The 12,592-nt window shown below is 34.3% G+C and overlaps 1 protein-coding gene across 1 annotated transcript in view; it reads right to left on the reverse strand.

Moving 5' to 3' along the window:
• Window positions 1-12,592, reverse strand: part of LOC107445048 (MAM and LDL-receptor class A domain-containing protein 1) — a 157,602-nt gene that overhangs the window by 39,389 nt on the left and 105,621 nt on the right. The window contains exons 54-60 of the mRNA XM_071185771.1: window positions 12,369-12,518; window positions 12,072-12,260; window positions 10,330-10,473; window positions 8,604-8,881; window positions 7,552-7,784; window positions 5,543-6,736; window positions 623-4,193 (exon numbers count right to left, since the gene is read on the reverse strand). Coding sequence (XP_071041872.1) covers window positions 623-4,193; window positions 5,543-6,736; window positions 7,552-7,784; window positions 8,604-8,881; window positions 10,330-10,473; window positions 12,072-12,260; window positions 12,369-12,518 — 5,759 coding nt within the window. The remainder of the gene's footprint in view (window positions 1-622; window positions 4,194-5,542; window positions 6,737-7,551; window positions 7,785-8,603; window positions 8,882-10,329; window positions 10,474-12,071; window positions 12,261-12,368; window positions 12,519-12,592) is intronic.

Below are 12,592 nucleotides of genomic sequence, written 5' to 3' on the forward strand. Positions count from 1 at the left end.
TCTAACGTTAATTGAGCTTCACAGCGCATGCGCGGAAATTAACATTAAAACATAATGTATGCCTTTAAATACAGCTTTTGCATCATATTAGACAAAACCTTAACCTTAAAGCTATTTGTCAAAAGCCACACATTTTAATGTGAGTATTGATTTTATTGCTTTATGTGCTGTTTTTTTACATTTTCTAAACCTTTTTTGTTTATTTAAGTATATTTAATTCACTTTTTCTTTATTTTCATTACATTTCACAAAATATATATCACGATATACGATGTAGTGATTGAGGATTGAGGAAAAAATTGAGGAAACGCTTTTGGTGAAATTCTCACAATTTTGGCAAGAAAAATTCTTGAGATCCATAAATAAGCAGGAGTGGAACTACTATGTACAGAGATATGGAGAGAGAGAGAGAGTGAGATAGATAAGGAAGAACATCTTTTAAAATTGTACTATTTCATTTTAACTACCGTCAATTTTTTTTTCTTGTTTTAGTATTTTATTATATATTATATGATTTGTAAACAATATTAGAATGAAGAATTCTGTTCAATTAATATTGTTAGGAAATGTATTTACTGAATGGGATTTCAGAGTATAATTATTTTACCAAAATGATATTTACCTGGAAGATGTAACTGTAAGCTGTGGCAAATTTTTTGTCTAACACTACTTGCGATCCGTGCCAGAATTCACTGCTATCCCCAGTTTCTTTCCATTTAGATTCCGTGGTGTCTCCATTTTTAACAAGAACTTCAAGTGTTCCAACATCGTTTCCATACAGATAGTACCAAAACTGTATGCATTGCTTGTCTGGTTGAACATCATTGGTGTCTAGTTTGGCTACTTGTCCCAAAGAAACTTTTTCATTTTTATCCACGTAAAAATAATATCCATATCTTGTGCCTAAAGTGTGATCCACGTCGGGTCCACCTCTTGTTTGGTAAGCAGCTCCTCTTTTCCAATCAAAGTCACTTTCAGGATCGAGACTGAATTCGCAGAAATCTTGCTCAACATCGCAAAAGTCTCTAGGTGGGCAAGATTTGGTGTTCAGCGAAAAGTCATCTAGAGATATGTCTCCATATCGCGTACCATCTCCTTCGAATAAAATCTTGAATGCATAGTCTTTCTTAATAAAAACTTGATCATATTTCCAATTTGGTCCTTGTGATTTAGATCTTGTCCAAAGCGTTTCAGTCTTGTCATTGTCATGGAAGTTTTGGGCTTTTAAATACAACGCTCCTGGGTTATTGCCATACATGTGATACCAGAATTTAAAGCAGACTCCGTCTACCGAAGAATCTATACCATCCATAGTCAAAAGTTTTGCTCTGGCAAAATAGTCATTTTTAGCAGAATCACTCAAAGTCAAATAGTAACCTTGGGAAGAGAGTGAGGAATGATCTGTGCGTGGGCGTGTTAGTTTCTTATTTGAATGGCCTGATACTCTGTCCCATTTTGTTTGTTTTAATTCGGGATCATTTTCCCATAAACAAAGGTCATTTTCAAATGTACAATCAAATTTTGATGGTGGGTAAGCTGTGGTAGTGATGATTGGTGGTACAGTGGATATAGTTTCGCCTCCACAATAGGATTTTGTCAAAGATAAATCATCGACAGCTATGCCACGATAAGTGTCATTGTCTAGTGAACTGAGTGCTAGTGCTGTAATTCCGAGTTGGAAGAAATCACCTGCAGGTGTTGTGGTAATATTGTTTTCTATTTTTATCCAGACCCCAGATAAAGCAAAATCAGATTTAATTTCTTCTATAACTTCCCATTCCATGCCTACTTGTTCTTGTTCAACCAGCAAAGAAATATTAACTGCATTGTACATATTGAACCAGAAGGTTAAACAGTAATTTGGATAGATTTCTAGGTCTTCACTCAAAAGTGTGGATTTTGCATCTTCTTTAGATCCTGATAAAAGAGCATACATGTAATGACCTTGGATAGTTCCAGTAGTTTGATCACCTGCAGGACCATCTCCCGCATTATTGTCCGATCCAGCTCTCCTAAACCAATCAAAATCTGAATGAGCGGCAGAGTTACTCCATCCACAAGTGTCAATTTCGAAAGTACACGAAGCAGGATCAGAACACTTTCCATGAGTAATTTCTATGTCATCTAGAGCTATATATCCAATGGGTCCCGCTCCAGTTTGAGCCTCAAATGCGATGTAAAAGCTAGGTAATGAGCTCATAGTGGCGCGTCCTAATTTCCACACACCCACATGATCTCCAGATCTTTTCCATAAGTGTTTAAGATTTTCTAGTCGGCCTTCTTGCATTGTTCTCTGATAAACTGCCAGCGTACCAATGTCATTTCCAAACATATTGTACCAAAATTTCACACACACCTCTCCATAGTTTTTATAAAGTGGACTTTCTAACCTGGCTAAGTCACCTCGTCTTTTGTATGGTAGAACAACAAAATGTCCGAATTCTGAATTCGTTGTGTGATCTACGCTTGGTCTTTCATCACTCCAATTTCCGCTGCCTTGTACTCTATTCCATCCGCTGAGCCCTTCATAAGTCGAATTCCAACCACACAAGTCCTCTTCAAAACTACATTTACGAGTTCCATGACAAGGACCATCAGTCATTTTGATATCATCAATTGCAATATTATGTTCCTTTCCCCAATTAGTCGTTCCAAAAATGCTGATCATGTGATCCATGGCAGATGATATAAAGACTTCTGAAAAATACCATTTGTTTCCCTGAGATCTTGAAATGATTAAATGATCTCGGTAAAAGTAACCACGCCTGGCATGTACACGGAGACTTCCAACATGAGCACCATACATATGATACCAAAATGAGAAACAGTTTCCATCAGGCTGATTCATCGGTAGAGTCGGACTGTTAAGGCGAGCAGTATAATATGGACTACTTCCGTCTGCATCAAGATACATGTAATAGCCCTTACCTGTTGTGTGGTCAGATGTGGGACCAGTAAAATTTCGTTCCGTCGATCCTTTACCACGCTTCCATTTTAAGCCAATCCAGTTATTACTAGATTCTGTCCAATGACAAAGTCCACCGTTAAAACTGTCGTCATCAAAATCACAATCAACTAAAAGGTCTTTAGGGTTACAGTTTAAGAAATTGATGTCATCAATTGCAACATTTTTCTCCTTTGTAAGGTAATTCCAACTTGGAAAGCTGTTGAACCTAACCTTCGAACCTTTATTTGTTGCCATTGGTATTTTTACCTCAATGCGTTGCCAGTTTGATTCAAATGAAGATGGAAGGGTCCAGATTGTATCAAATCTGTAATAATATGAAGGTGAACTGTGTTGTACATAAAAAGATCCAGCTGAACTACGTGTTACATATAACCAAAAAGCCATAACACAATGTGATGATGTTGGAGGAAGGTTTGGACTTACTAACAAAGCGTTTGTAGCATAAAACCCTGACGATTCCTTGATATAAGCATAAAATCCTACTGAAGAGTTTCTGCTATCCGTTGGTGGTCCGAAATTATCAGTTTCAGATGCATTTTTGCGCTTCCAGTCATATTTACCAGGACTCTGATCTCTCCAACCGCACATATCTTCTTCAAAGTCACACGGGCCACAATTTTTCTCGTCAGAACCATCAGAACAATCAAGTGAAAAATCGCAAACTTTCGCTTTTGGAATACACAAAGGTTGGCCAGCAATACATTTGAATTGAGCGTTAGTACAAGGAGATCTTGTTGGTAAAGGAGTTGGTACAGGTGTTGGCAGGTCCTGTAAATATTTCTCGCATCCATCAGTAAATGAAATGTCATCAATTCCAATGCGATCAGATCTGTTGTAGCCAGGATTACCTTCAATTATGAAATGAAATGCTTGTTGGCTCCATACAGTTACAATTGCACGGTTCCACATTTGTCCTATACTTCCATATATGGCAAATCTTCGTACCCAGTTCCAACCGTCCTTTTCTGTCTCTGTGTAAACCCTTATGTAGGCATTATCGGAACCATGCAAATAATAGTAGAATCTGAGCGAACAATCTGCCGCGCCGTTCTTTCGTATGTAGTTCGGACTGTGATAGTAAGATTGGTTGTCTTTCCTCTCATCGTAATATCGCCTCAAACTTAAATATCTTCCAGCATTTCCCGCTCCCTTGGTGTGATCAACTAAAGGTCCAGAATTGGATTGTGATCTAGATGATAATGCACTCCACACTTGCCAGTAGTTCCTGAAATAAATTTTGAAATTAATTGATATCTGGTGAGAAAAGCAATTGTATCAATTAGTATATACAAGAAACATTTTAATTTTCCTATTTATCCAATAAGTGCACGGTCTAAATTGGAGACTAGTATCTAAGCAAAGCATGTTATTTAGCATTACTATCACTTGGGCAAACTATACATACTAACTTTTTTTTTCTACCCTGATAACTAGAAAATATCGAAATGATGTTTTTAGCTTTCCTATTCATCTGATAAGAAATACGTGGTCGGGATTAAATTTGATAATTTTATCACTGCGACAAACTTTTATTTGCATTAACTTCAATTGGGATAATTACCGCGACAATTAGAAAATATCAAAATGAAATAGTTTTAGTTTTTTTCCTCAATGTATACGAAACGAGTATTTGAAATTAAATTTTAGGCTTCTATCTTCAGAATAAACTATTATTTGGCATTAACTTTCGGCTGGGTTAGTCACCTGGAAAATTACAAAATGTTGAACTGAAATTTTTTAGTTTTCTTATAATTCTTATACGGAACACGTGGATTGAATTTCAGATTTCTGTCTTGTTAAAAACGTATAATTTTGCATTATCGTCAATTACTCTAACTATCTCCTATTATCCAATAATTATAAAATTTCAAAATGAAGATTTTTGTAGTTTTTCTTATTATTACAAAACTAATTGTAAAAAATTTGATTCCAAATTTTTGCTTTTTAACTTCTTGGGAAGTGAGAACTCTTTTATCAAATTTTTTTAAAGAATATTTCGATTAAAATTAAATTCATGTAATAATTTTTTCCTCGTGTTTCTCCTGAAAATTAGTGAAACAATTTTTTATTTTTCCGTCAGAATATAACGCTAAATTGTCATTGAACGTAATTATGACGGAAATTTGAGAAATTTAATCAAACCTTAAACATCAAAATCGATATGTAATTTTTAATGAATACAATTAAAATTTCCACTCTCAATAAATAATATATATATAAACATATTTGCATACAAAACTTTCTTATAAGTTTGAATTGAGCATGCATACTTTGCTTCTACCGATTTCTAAATTTAGCATTCTAATATTACATCACAAATTCAATAATTCAGCAAGCTAATGAATAACTGACAAAACAAATCATAAACAAATAGTTCTGTGTTTTCTATTAACTTATTACAAGTAAAATTCAGTTGTGAAAAATAAAACTATTCGGTACATTCGTACCTTTTCAATGTGTACGTTCCATGCACCATACGCTCGTACGTAGCTCTTTAATACGTACGTATGTTGAAATAAAACCGAATTATTGAAACGAATTCAAATATGAAAAATAAAACTAATCGATACTTACGTAGCTTTTCCTTTCACGGTCCACTCACAGTCTCCAGAAGTTTCAAACGTACATGGCTTGGGATACTTGGAACAGATGGAAGGAGCCTCATCAGATCCATCGCCACAATCATCTGATAAGTCACATAAGTAATACTTAGAAACACATCTGTTATTTGCGCACCTGAAATCTCTAAAGCTGCATGTATCTCTCTTTTCTGGCATGTTACAGTTTTCAAATATTATGTCATCAATCACGACGTATGTTGACTGATAAGAAACTTCTACAGTAAACTCAAGATTGAAAGGTCTTTCTGTTGTTCCCAAATAGGCAGTTCCTTTCTGCCATCCCTCATTCAAGTAGCCATAACGTTCCCAAATAGTGCCAACGGTATAAACGCCGAATCTTTTCCTAACTCGTAAATATGCGTTTGAATTTTCTTTAAAAGCATAATAAAATATCATTGAACATGAAGCATACGATCTTTTGAACTGGAACTGACCACTTGCACTCTGCAAAATAGGAACTTGCCATGTGTAATAATAATTATTTTCAGCAATCATAAAGTAACTTGTAGGTGATCTAAATGTGTGATCGTATCCAAGACCAAATTTCTTCGTATCATTCTGACCAGGAACTCTGTCCCACTTTTGGTACGAACTAGCGCTTTTGTCAACCCATCCACAAGCACCCTGTTCAAAGTCACAAGCACCGCAGTTCGCTTCATCGTCGCCTCCTGGACAGTCTTTCTCAAAGTCACATACTCGACTGGCGTTAACATGTGACCCATCTCTACAGTCGAATGCATCATCCGGCACGTCGTAGCACTTTCCACTGCTAACTTCAATGTCATCAAGAGCTATATCACTCAAATCACCCTTAGTTATGCCAGTGAACTGAATCTGGTACTCATCATGCATTATGAGACCGTCGATGTCGATAGTTATTTGTCGACTGAACCACTTGCTGCCCTGATCTCCCGTGATGTTCCAGGTTTCCTTGTCCAAGCTCACTATCTGATCCCCGTTATAATATAATAAGTTCACCTTTAAAGTTCCCATTTCTTTTCCACTCATGTGTGCCCAGAAGGTTAGACATCTTTGTGTTGATAAGCTGAAGAATTCTGACTGAAGAATACCAACGAGGTTTCTCTTCTTTTCCGGATTACTGCCTTGCAGATATATGTAAGATCCTGAAAAATAATAAAAATAAAATCTCTCAGCAATATGCATCTAGCAATATTAACTTCTAATTAAACAAAAGTTCAAGAATTATTCCTTTTTTTTTTACTTACAAAAAGTTGCTAAGTGCAAAATAGTAATTGCTGAATTCTTAAATTATACACTAAAATATGTATTATTTTTATTCTGCTTTATGTCTGCCGCAAAGATGCGATATCATCATACGTTAATCAGTTTCTCACTTTTTGTTAGGCTTAAATGGTTTAAAATTTTAACTGACCAACCTTTGTGGCCACAAATTAAAACACCCTTTGAACTTTTTATTGTTTAAGAAGGCTCAAAATGCAGTCATTCAAAATCAGAAAAATGTTGTTTCGTTCTATAAAATCATGAATTTGTTATTATACGTTAATTATCATATTAATTATATTTCAGAGGAACAGTGAGATGATACTGTTTAAATTTCATTTTTGATTACAAAAGTAAGTATTAAAAACTCTAGTAACTGAACATCTTGCATAAAAAATTTCAAAATCAACCGAGTATTAAATTCTGGAAAATTTTAAAATATTCTATTGACGTTAGTTGAATATAGTTATTATTTCTCTACGACTGGAAAAATATTTCACAAAATGCGTAAACGTTGGCAGCTGTGCAATAAGTGAATTTACAAATAATATTTGAAACAATGTAAACCAGTATTTTGTACAACCAAGTGAATAAAAAATTTGTGATAAAGTGAATAAAAGTGACTAGTTAAGTCTATTATTGAATATAGGAATATTTTTTTCCAATTCCCAACTTGGGAAATGACGTTTCGTCAATACAGGTATCTGAAGGGCAAATTACAATATATATATANCAATAGTATGATCCTTATCGGGTCCGGTTCCTTGTGTTGGGGTTGACCCAGTATTCCTTACCCATTCCACATCCACACCAGAGTCAGCATTTTGCCACGTGCATAAATCTGCTTCGAAATTACATGAGCCGGGAGGTGGACATTGACCATCTTTTACAACGATATCGTCAAGAGCAATAAACCCATCGCTACCTCGTTCCATCACAGCCTCGAACACAATCTAAAACGCGAATATCAAACATTAGTTGACAGCACACATGCGTGTAGCGAAATTTATGTATCAAAATAAAGATTTAAAGTTCGTGAATAATCATAAAAAACAAACTTAGATTTTTTTTGCTGTCGAAATCAATTTGTTTTGGTTGCAACTTAAAAGAGTAAAAGCCGTGCAAAACGACTGTAAAAAAATTTTAAAACTATTACCACGATAGTCATTTTAACAAATCTACCTACTAATGATTAGAGCTGTAAGATTAATACAAAGTTTAAAATCAGTGATGGCTATAAAGTTTAACATCACTGTCACTAATGCAGAAAGAGTTGGATTCTCACGAACCGACTCGACGATTTATTTCGAATTTCTACGCCTCTAAAACAGTGGAAAGAAAGAAGTAGCTATTAAATTAGTAAATAAAAAACTATATATTTAAACTTTAAACTCCCTATCATGTCACTAATGTGGTAGAAAAGGGACTCATTCTGCATTAGTGACAGTTTAGAATCAATGTCACTAATTCAGAATGAATATTGGATTCTCACGAACCAACTCGACGATTTAATTAGATGATTTTCTACGCCTGTAAAACAGCGGATCGAAAGAAGTAACTATTAAATTAATTAATAAAAAATTATATATTTAAACTTTAAACTCCCTATCCTGAAGGATTTAAAACTAGTTTGACGTGAATTTAACTAAGCTCTTTAGTATGTGATGCGAATGTCTTGCGTACCTCGAAGATTCTATAAGTCGATTTTAAGTTAATAATTGAAATGTTAGTTTGCTTCATTTCACGAACTTAAACTCTAATTAAATATTTACTTCGTGAACATAGGGTGCATCAATTGTTCTTTGTCCCACTCTCCAAGTGTCGTTTCCATGCTTGCTACCGTGTGACCACAGAGAGAACTGTGGAAGAGCGCCATCTACTGTCCTCATATACAGTTGAAGAGCTATGACGTTTTCACCAGCCATTTGGTACCAGAATTGGACGCAACTTCTGGAAATTCCAGAAGCTGGCACATTTGGCATAATCAACAAAGCTTTGTTATCACCCGCTACTCTTCCATTTGGTGAAGGTCTTATCATCATAAAATGACCTTAAAAAGAAAGGAAACCATTTTAATATCCTACATTTATAAGCCCTAGAGCGTGTTTAAAAATTAAAATGAATTTAAACAAATTAAAATGAAAATAGGAAGTATTCGCTGAAATACAGGATTTAAAGAAAGTACTTAAATCATTTAAATATTTTTTTCCAAATACTTCTTTTAAAATTTTCTATTGGTGAATCATTTCATGAGAGGAATAAAAGAAATTTAAAGCAATGAGACTATCTCTTCACGTTTTAACTGAGGAGTGCATCATAAAAGCACACACATGCCTTTTTAGCATTCATTATAATTGAAACAAAACACATCTGCAACCCATAATTATATATTTGCCTTCATTTCACAGGGAAATTTTGATTTACTAGCTTATTGTATTGAAAATTAAATAAATCAACCTCTTTCTAGAGCAAACTACATAAACAATTGGCAGTGTGGTCAGACTCCGATATTCGGTAAATTAAGGTTCGCTATATTCAAAATCTTTGAAAAAATACTTTGTTACAATGTATCCCAACTAAATGGAGACTCTATGATTTTGTACTGAAACTGGACGCAAGTAAATCCAAACACATATATTAAGAAAGGCTAAATCTAAACGCATATTTATAAGGACTATCTCACTCCCTGCTTCAACTGGACTGGAAAAAACACCCAATCAACAAAAAAGGAGAGAAAAAATTGTCCCATCCAAATAAAGCCACTTTGTTAGCAACCAAAATATGTACCATATTCTTGTATGACTTACAACATGGCATGTTGTTTACCATTTATCAATACCAGAAGTACGACAGAATTAAATTTATGTAAAGTTTCAATTGCAGTCTTCAAATTTTTTTTTGTATATACAGCCTTACTGAGGACAATCCTTTACGTTTTCCTGCGTACTGAGGTCAGGAGAAAGGAAAGGCCACTCCAGACGTGCAGACACTTTTTTACTTTTTCGATGTTCGAGGTCTCCCTGTCCACGTAGAGCAGGAAGTGAGTTGCTCCTTGTAAATATGAGTTTAGATATAAACTATTTTAATATGCGTGTGTTTGGTTGTTATTGGGTTTTTTTTATTTAAATTATGTCAAAATATCAATGTAACTTTATTTAGTTGCGTCACAATACAATTTTATTTCTAATGGCTGAAATTTACTCTATTGTACCGTATTACCTTTCGAAAAGCAGATCTCCGTGCTTAATGTAGCAATTATATAAATGTCAAATGTATTTCGTTCAAGACCATGCTTCATAATTGCTCTACCAACAAAAAATAGTAATTTTCATGAACACTTTGACCAACTCTTGTTCTAGACGTCAATTATGTAAGTTATCATTGGCTAGATCATGCAATTATTGTTTTTATTATTTCATTTAACTATTTTATTTTTTTAATTATATTTTTTTGTTATAAGCAAAAACTTAGAGACCTTTCATATTTGAAAACTCATACCTTCATTTGTTCCGTAACTTTTGTCAACTTTAGGCCCAAATCCTTTGATACTCTTAGCTTGTACTCGTTGCCACAAAATACCATCAGTCGTACTCGTTTTAAATCCACATATATCAGAAGACTCAAATTCACATGGTTGTCCCTCTGTAAGAAAAATAATTTTAATTTAATAATTAAGATATTTAAGATTTACATTAAACAAATTATTTGTAGTGCTACACTGTGCGCTGAATTTCGTATTATTTTCAATGCCAGAGAACTTGAGAAAATTTAACAAATAAAAACAAGGAACAATTAAAAAATTACAAAAGTCATTGTCTCATTCATCCCGCCTCCTAGTCCCCCTTGACAAAGGTATTCCGTCAAAGCGCTTCACAATAGGAAATATGGGGGCCATCCAAAATGACGTGTACCGTAACGTACCGTAAATGGTACTGTATGGGTGGGTCTGGAAAGATCCCAATCCAGGCAGACATGCTGTGTAGAAAGTCTCTGATGACGTCATATGATGGGGCCTGTCGGGAATGCAAATTTTCTATAAGAATGACCAACTTTTGAGAGAGGTTCTAATCCCTTGTTCCTTTTAGTGTCAAGAGAAAAAAAGAATCCTTAATAAGACACTTAATCGTACTAAATGAGTTGTAAAACACCAGCACCCTTCTTCAGCTTTTTCATTATCACTTAGACCACAANGGATTAGAAACAACAACAAATGAGTTGTAAAACACAGCACTCTTCTTCAGCTTTTTCATTACCACTTACACCACAATAGCCTGGCCTCCTCTAGGAACAATGATCTCATCCATCAATTCCAACTTCTTTATAAATAGTTGACAATCCAGGATATCTCAGAAGGCTATGAGTTATCTTCCAGGTTAATAGTTGACAATCCAGGATATCTCAGGGAAGTTAATGAGTCAAGCTAATCCACTGGGTAGCAGCTCTGGTATCGGAAAGGGTGACAGCACTTTGAAGAGGCATTGAAATTTGTTTGAACCAGATTTTCCTTGCAAAATCTTCGGATCCTTACAAAGATAATATTTGATGAAGCAAATGCTAACTGTTGAATTAGGAAGTACATTTACGATGGCAAAATTAATAGTTGCTACAATTTCTACGGTAGTTGTATCGAATGCAGAAAGGTAATATTTATTACAACTAGAAACATAATGAGTAGTATTACTACTGTGCGTAGTATTATTACTGTACTTACATAGTATTACTACTGTACTTACATAGTATTACTACTGTAATGTGATTTAATTTTATTTCGCAACATAAATATGAGATAAGTTCGAAGTTAATTTTGCAAAAACGTGAAGCAGGAACAAAATGTTCGACACAGATTGCCCTTATCTCAATTGCCTCAAACTGCCAATGAGCTCTAGGAAGTATTGCGTAATATTATGTGATAGCATTTGATGATCAAATGTTATTTTTGGCCAGTAAAAAAGGTTACAAAAAATTTCTGATACACATTCACTTTCAAAAAATCAAGTACATTAATTAACAAAGTCAAGGAGAAAATGTTTATTTATTTTTCACAAATACGAATAGTTAGGAATATTTAGAACATTTAGAGCAAAACTGAACAATTAACCTTTTAAATGCATTTAAAGAACTTTTTAGACTAATTTCAATTCCGTGCAAATTCCTTAGTTTCCTTATCAGTGAAAAAACCACAATGTTTTGATTAGACAATCTCGAGTACTACTATGTATATGGTAAGGTCTAATACTTACTGACTATTGGACATTGTCCTCTATTGAATGAAATGTCGTCTACAGCAATGTCTCCAATTCCAGGTTTAGTACGAGATCCTTTGAGAGCGATCGACATATTGATCGATTTTTCCAAATAGTAAGTTCCATATTTCCACTTTGTTCCGGCGCTGGTTTTTTTAACCCATAAAGGACCCGCTAAGTTATTATCTACAAAAAGAAAGTTATGTAAATACTTGAGTTACAGCAATATAATATGTATAATTCTGAACTTTTAACTTCAAGAAACCTACATTAGGAATCAAAAAGTAGACTTACATTGCAAAACATATAATTCAAGTGATATTGGAGCAGTGCTGTGCATGTAATACCAAAATCTAAAACAATAGTTGCTACTTTCTGTATCGATTTCTGGGCTCATCAACTCATTTCCAGAATTTTCAGAGGGATTATAATAAGCATATCGACCTGAATAAAAAATGAGAATTAGGATTCCAAAATCCAAGTGGTACATAGAATTCCACATATCACTTTAAAAAAAT

The sequence above is a fragment of the Parasteatoda tepidariorum genome, chromosome 9, assembly GCF_043381705.1.
Source record: "Parasteatoda tepidariorum isolate YZ-2023 chromosome 9, CAS_Ptep_4.0, whole genome shotgun sequence".
In the NCBI taxonomy this organism is placed as follows: Eukaryota; Metazoa; Arthropoda; class Arachnida; order Araneae; family Theridiidae; genus Parasteatoda; species Parasteatoda tepidariorum.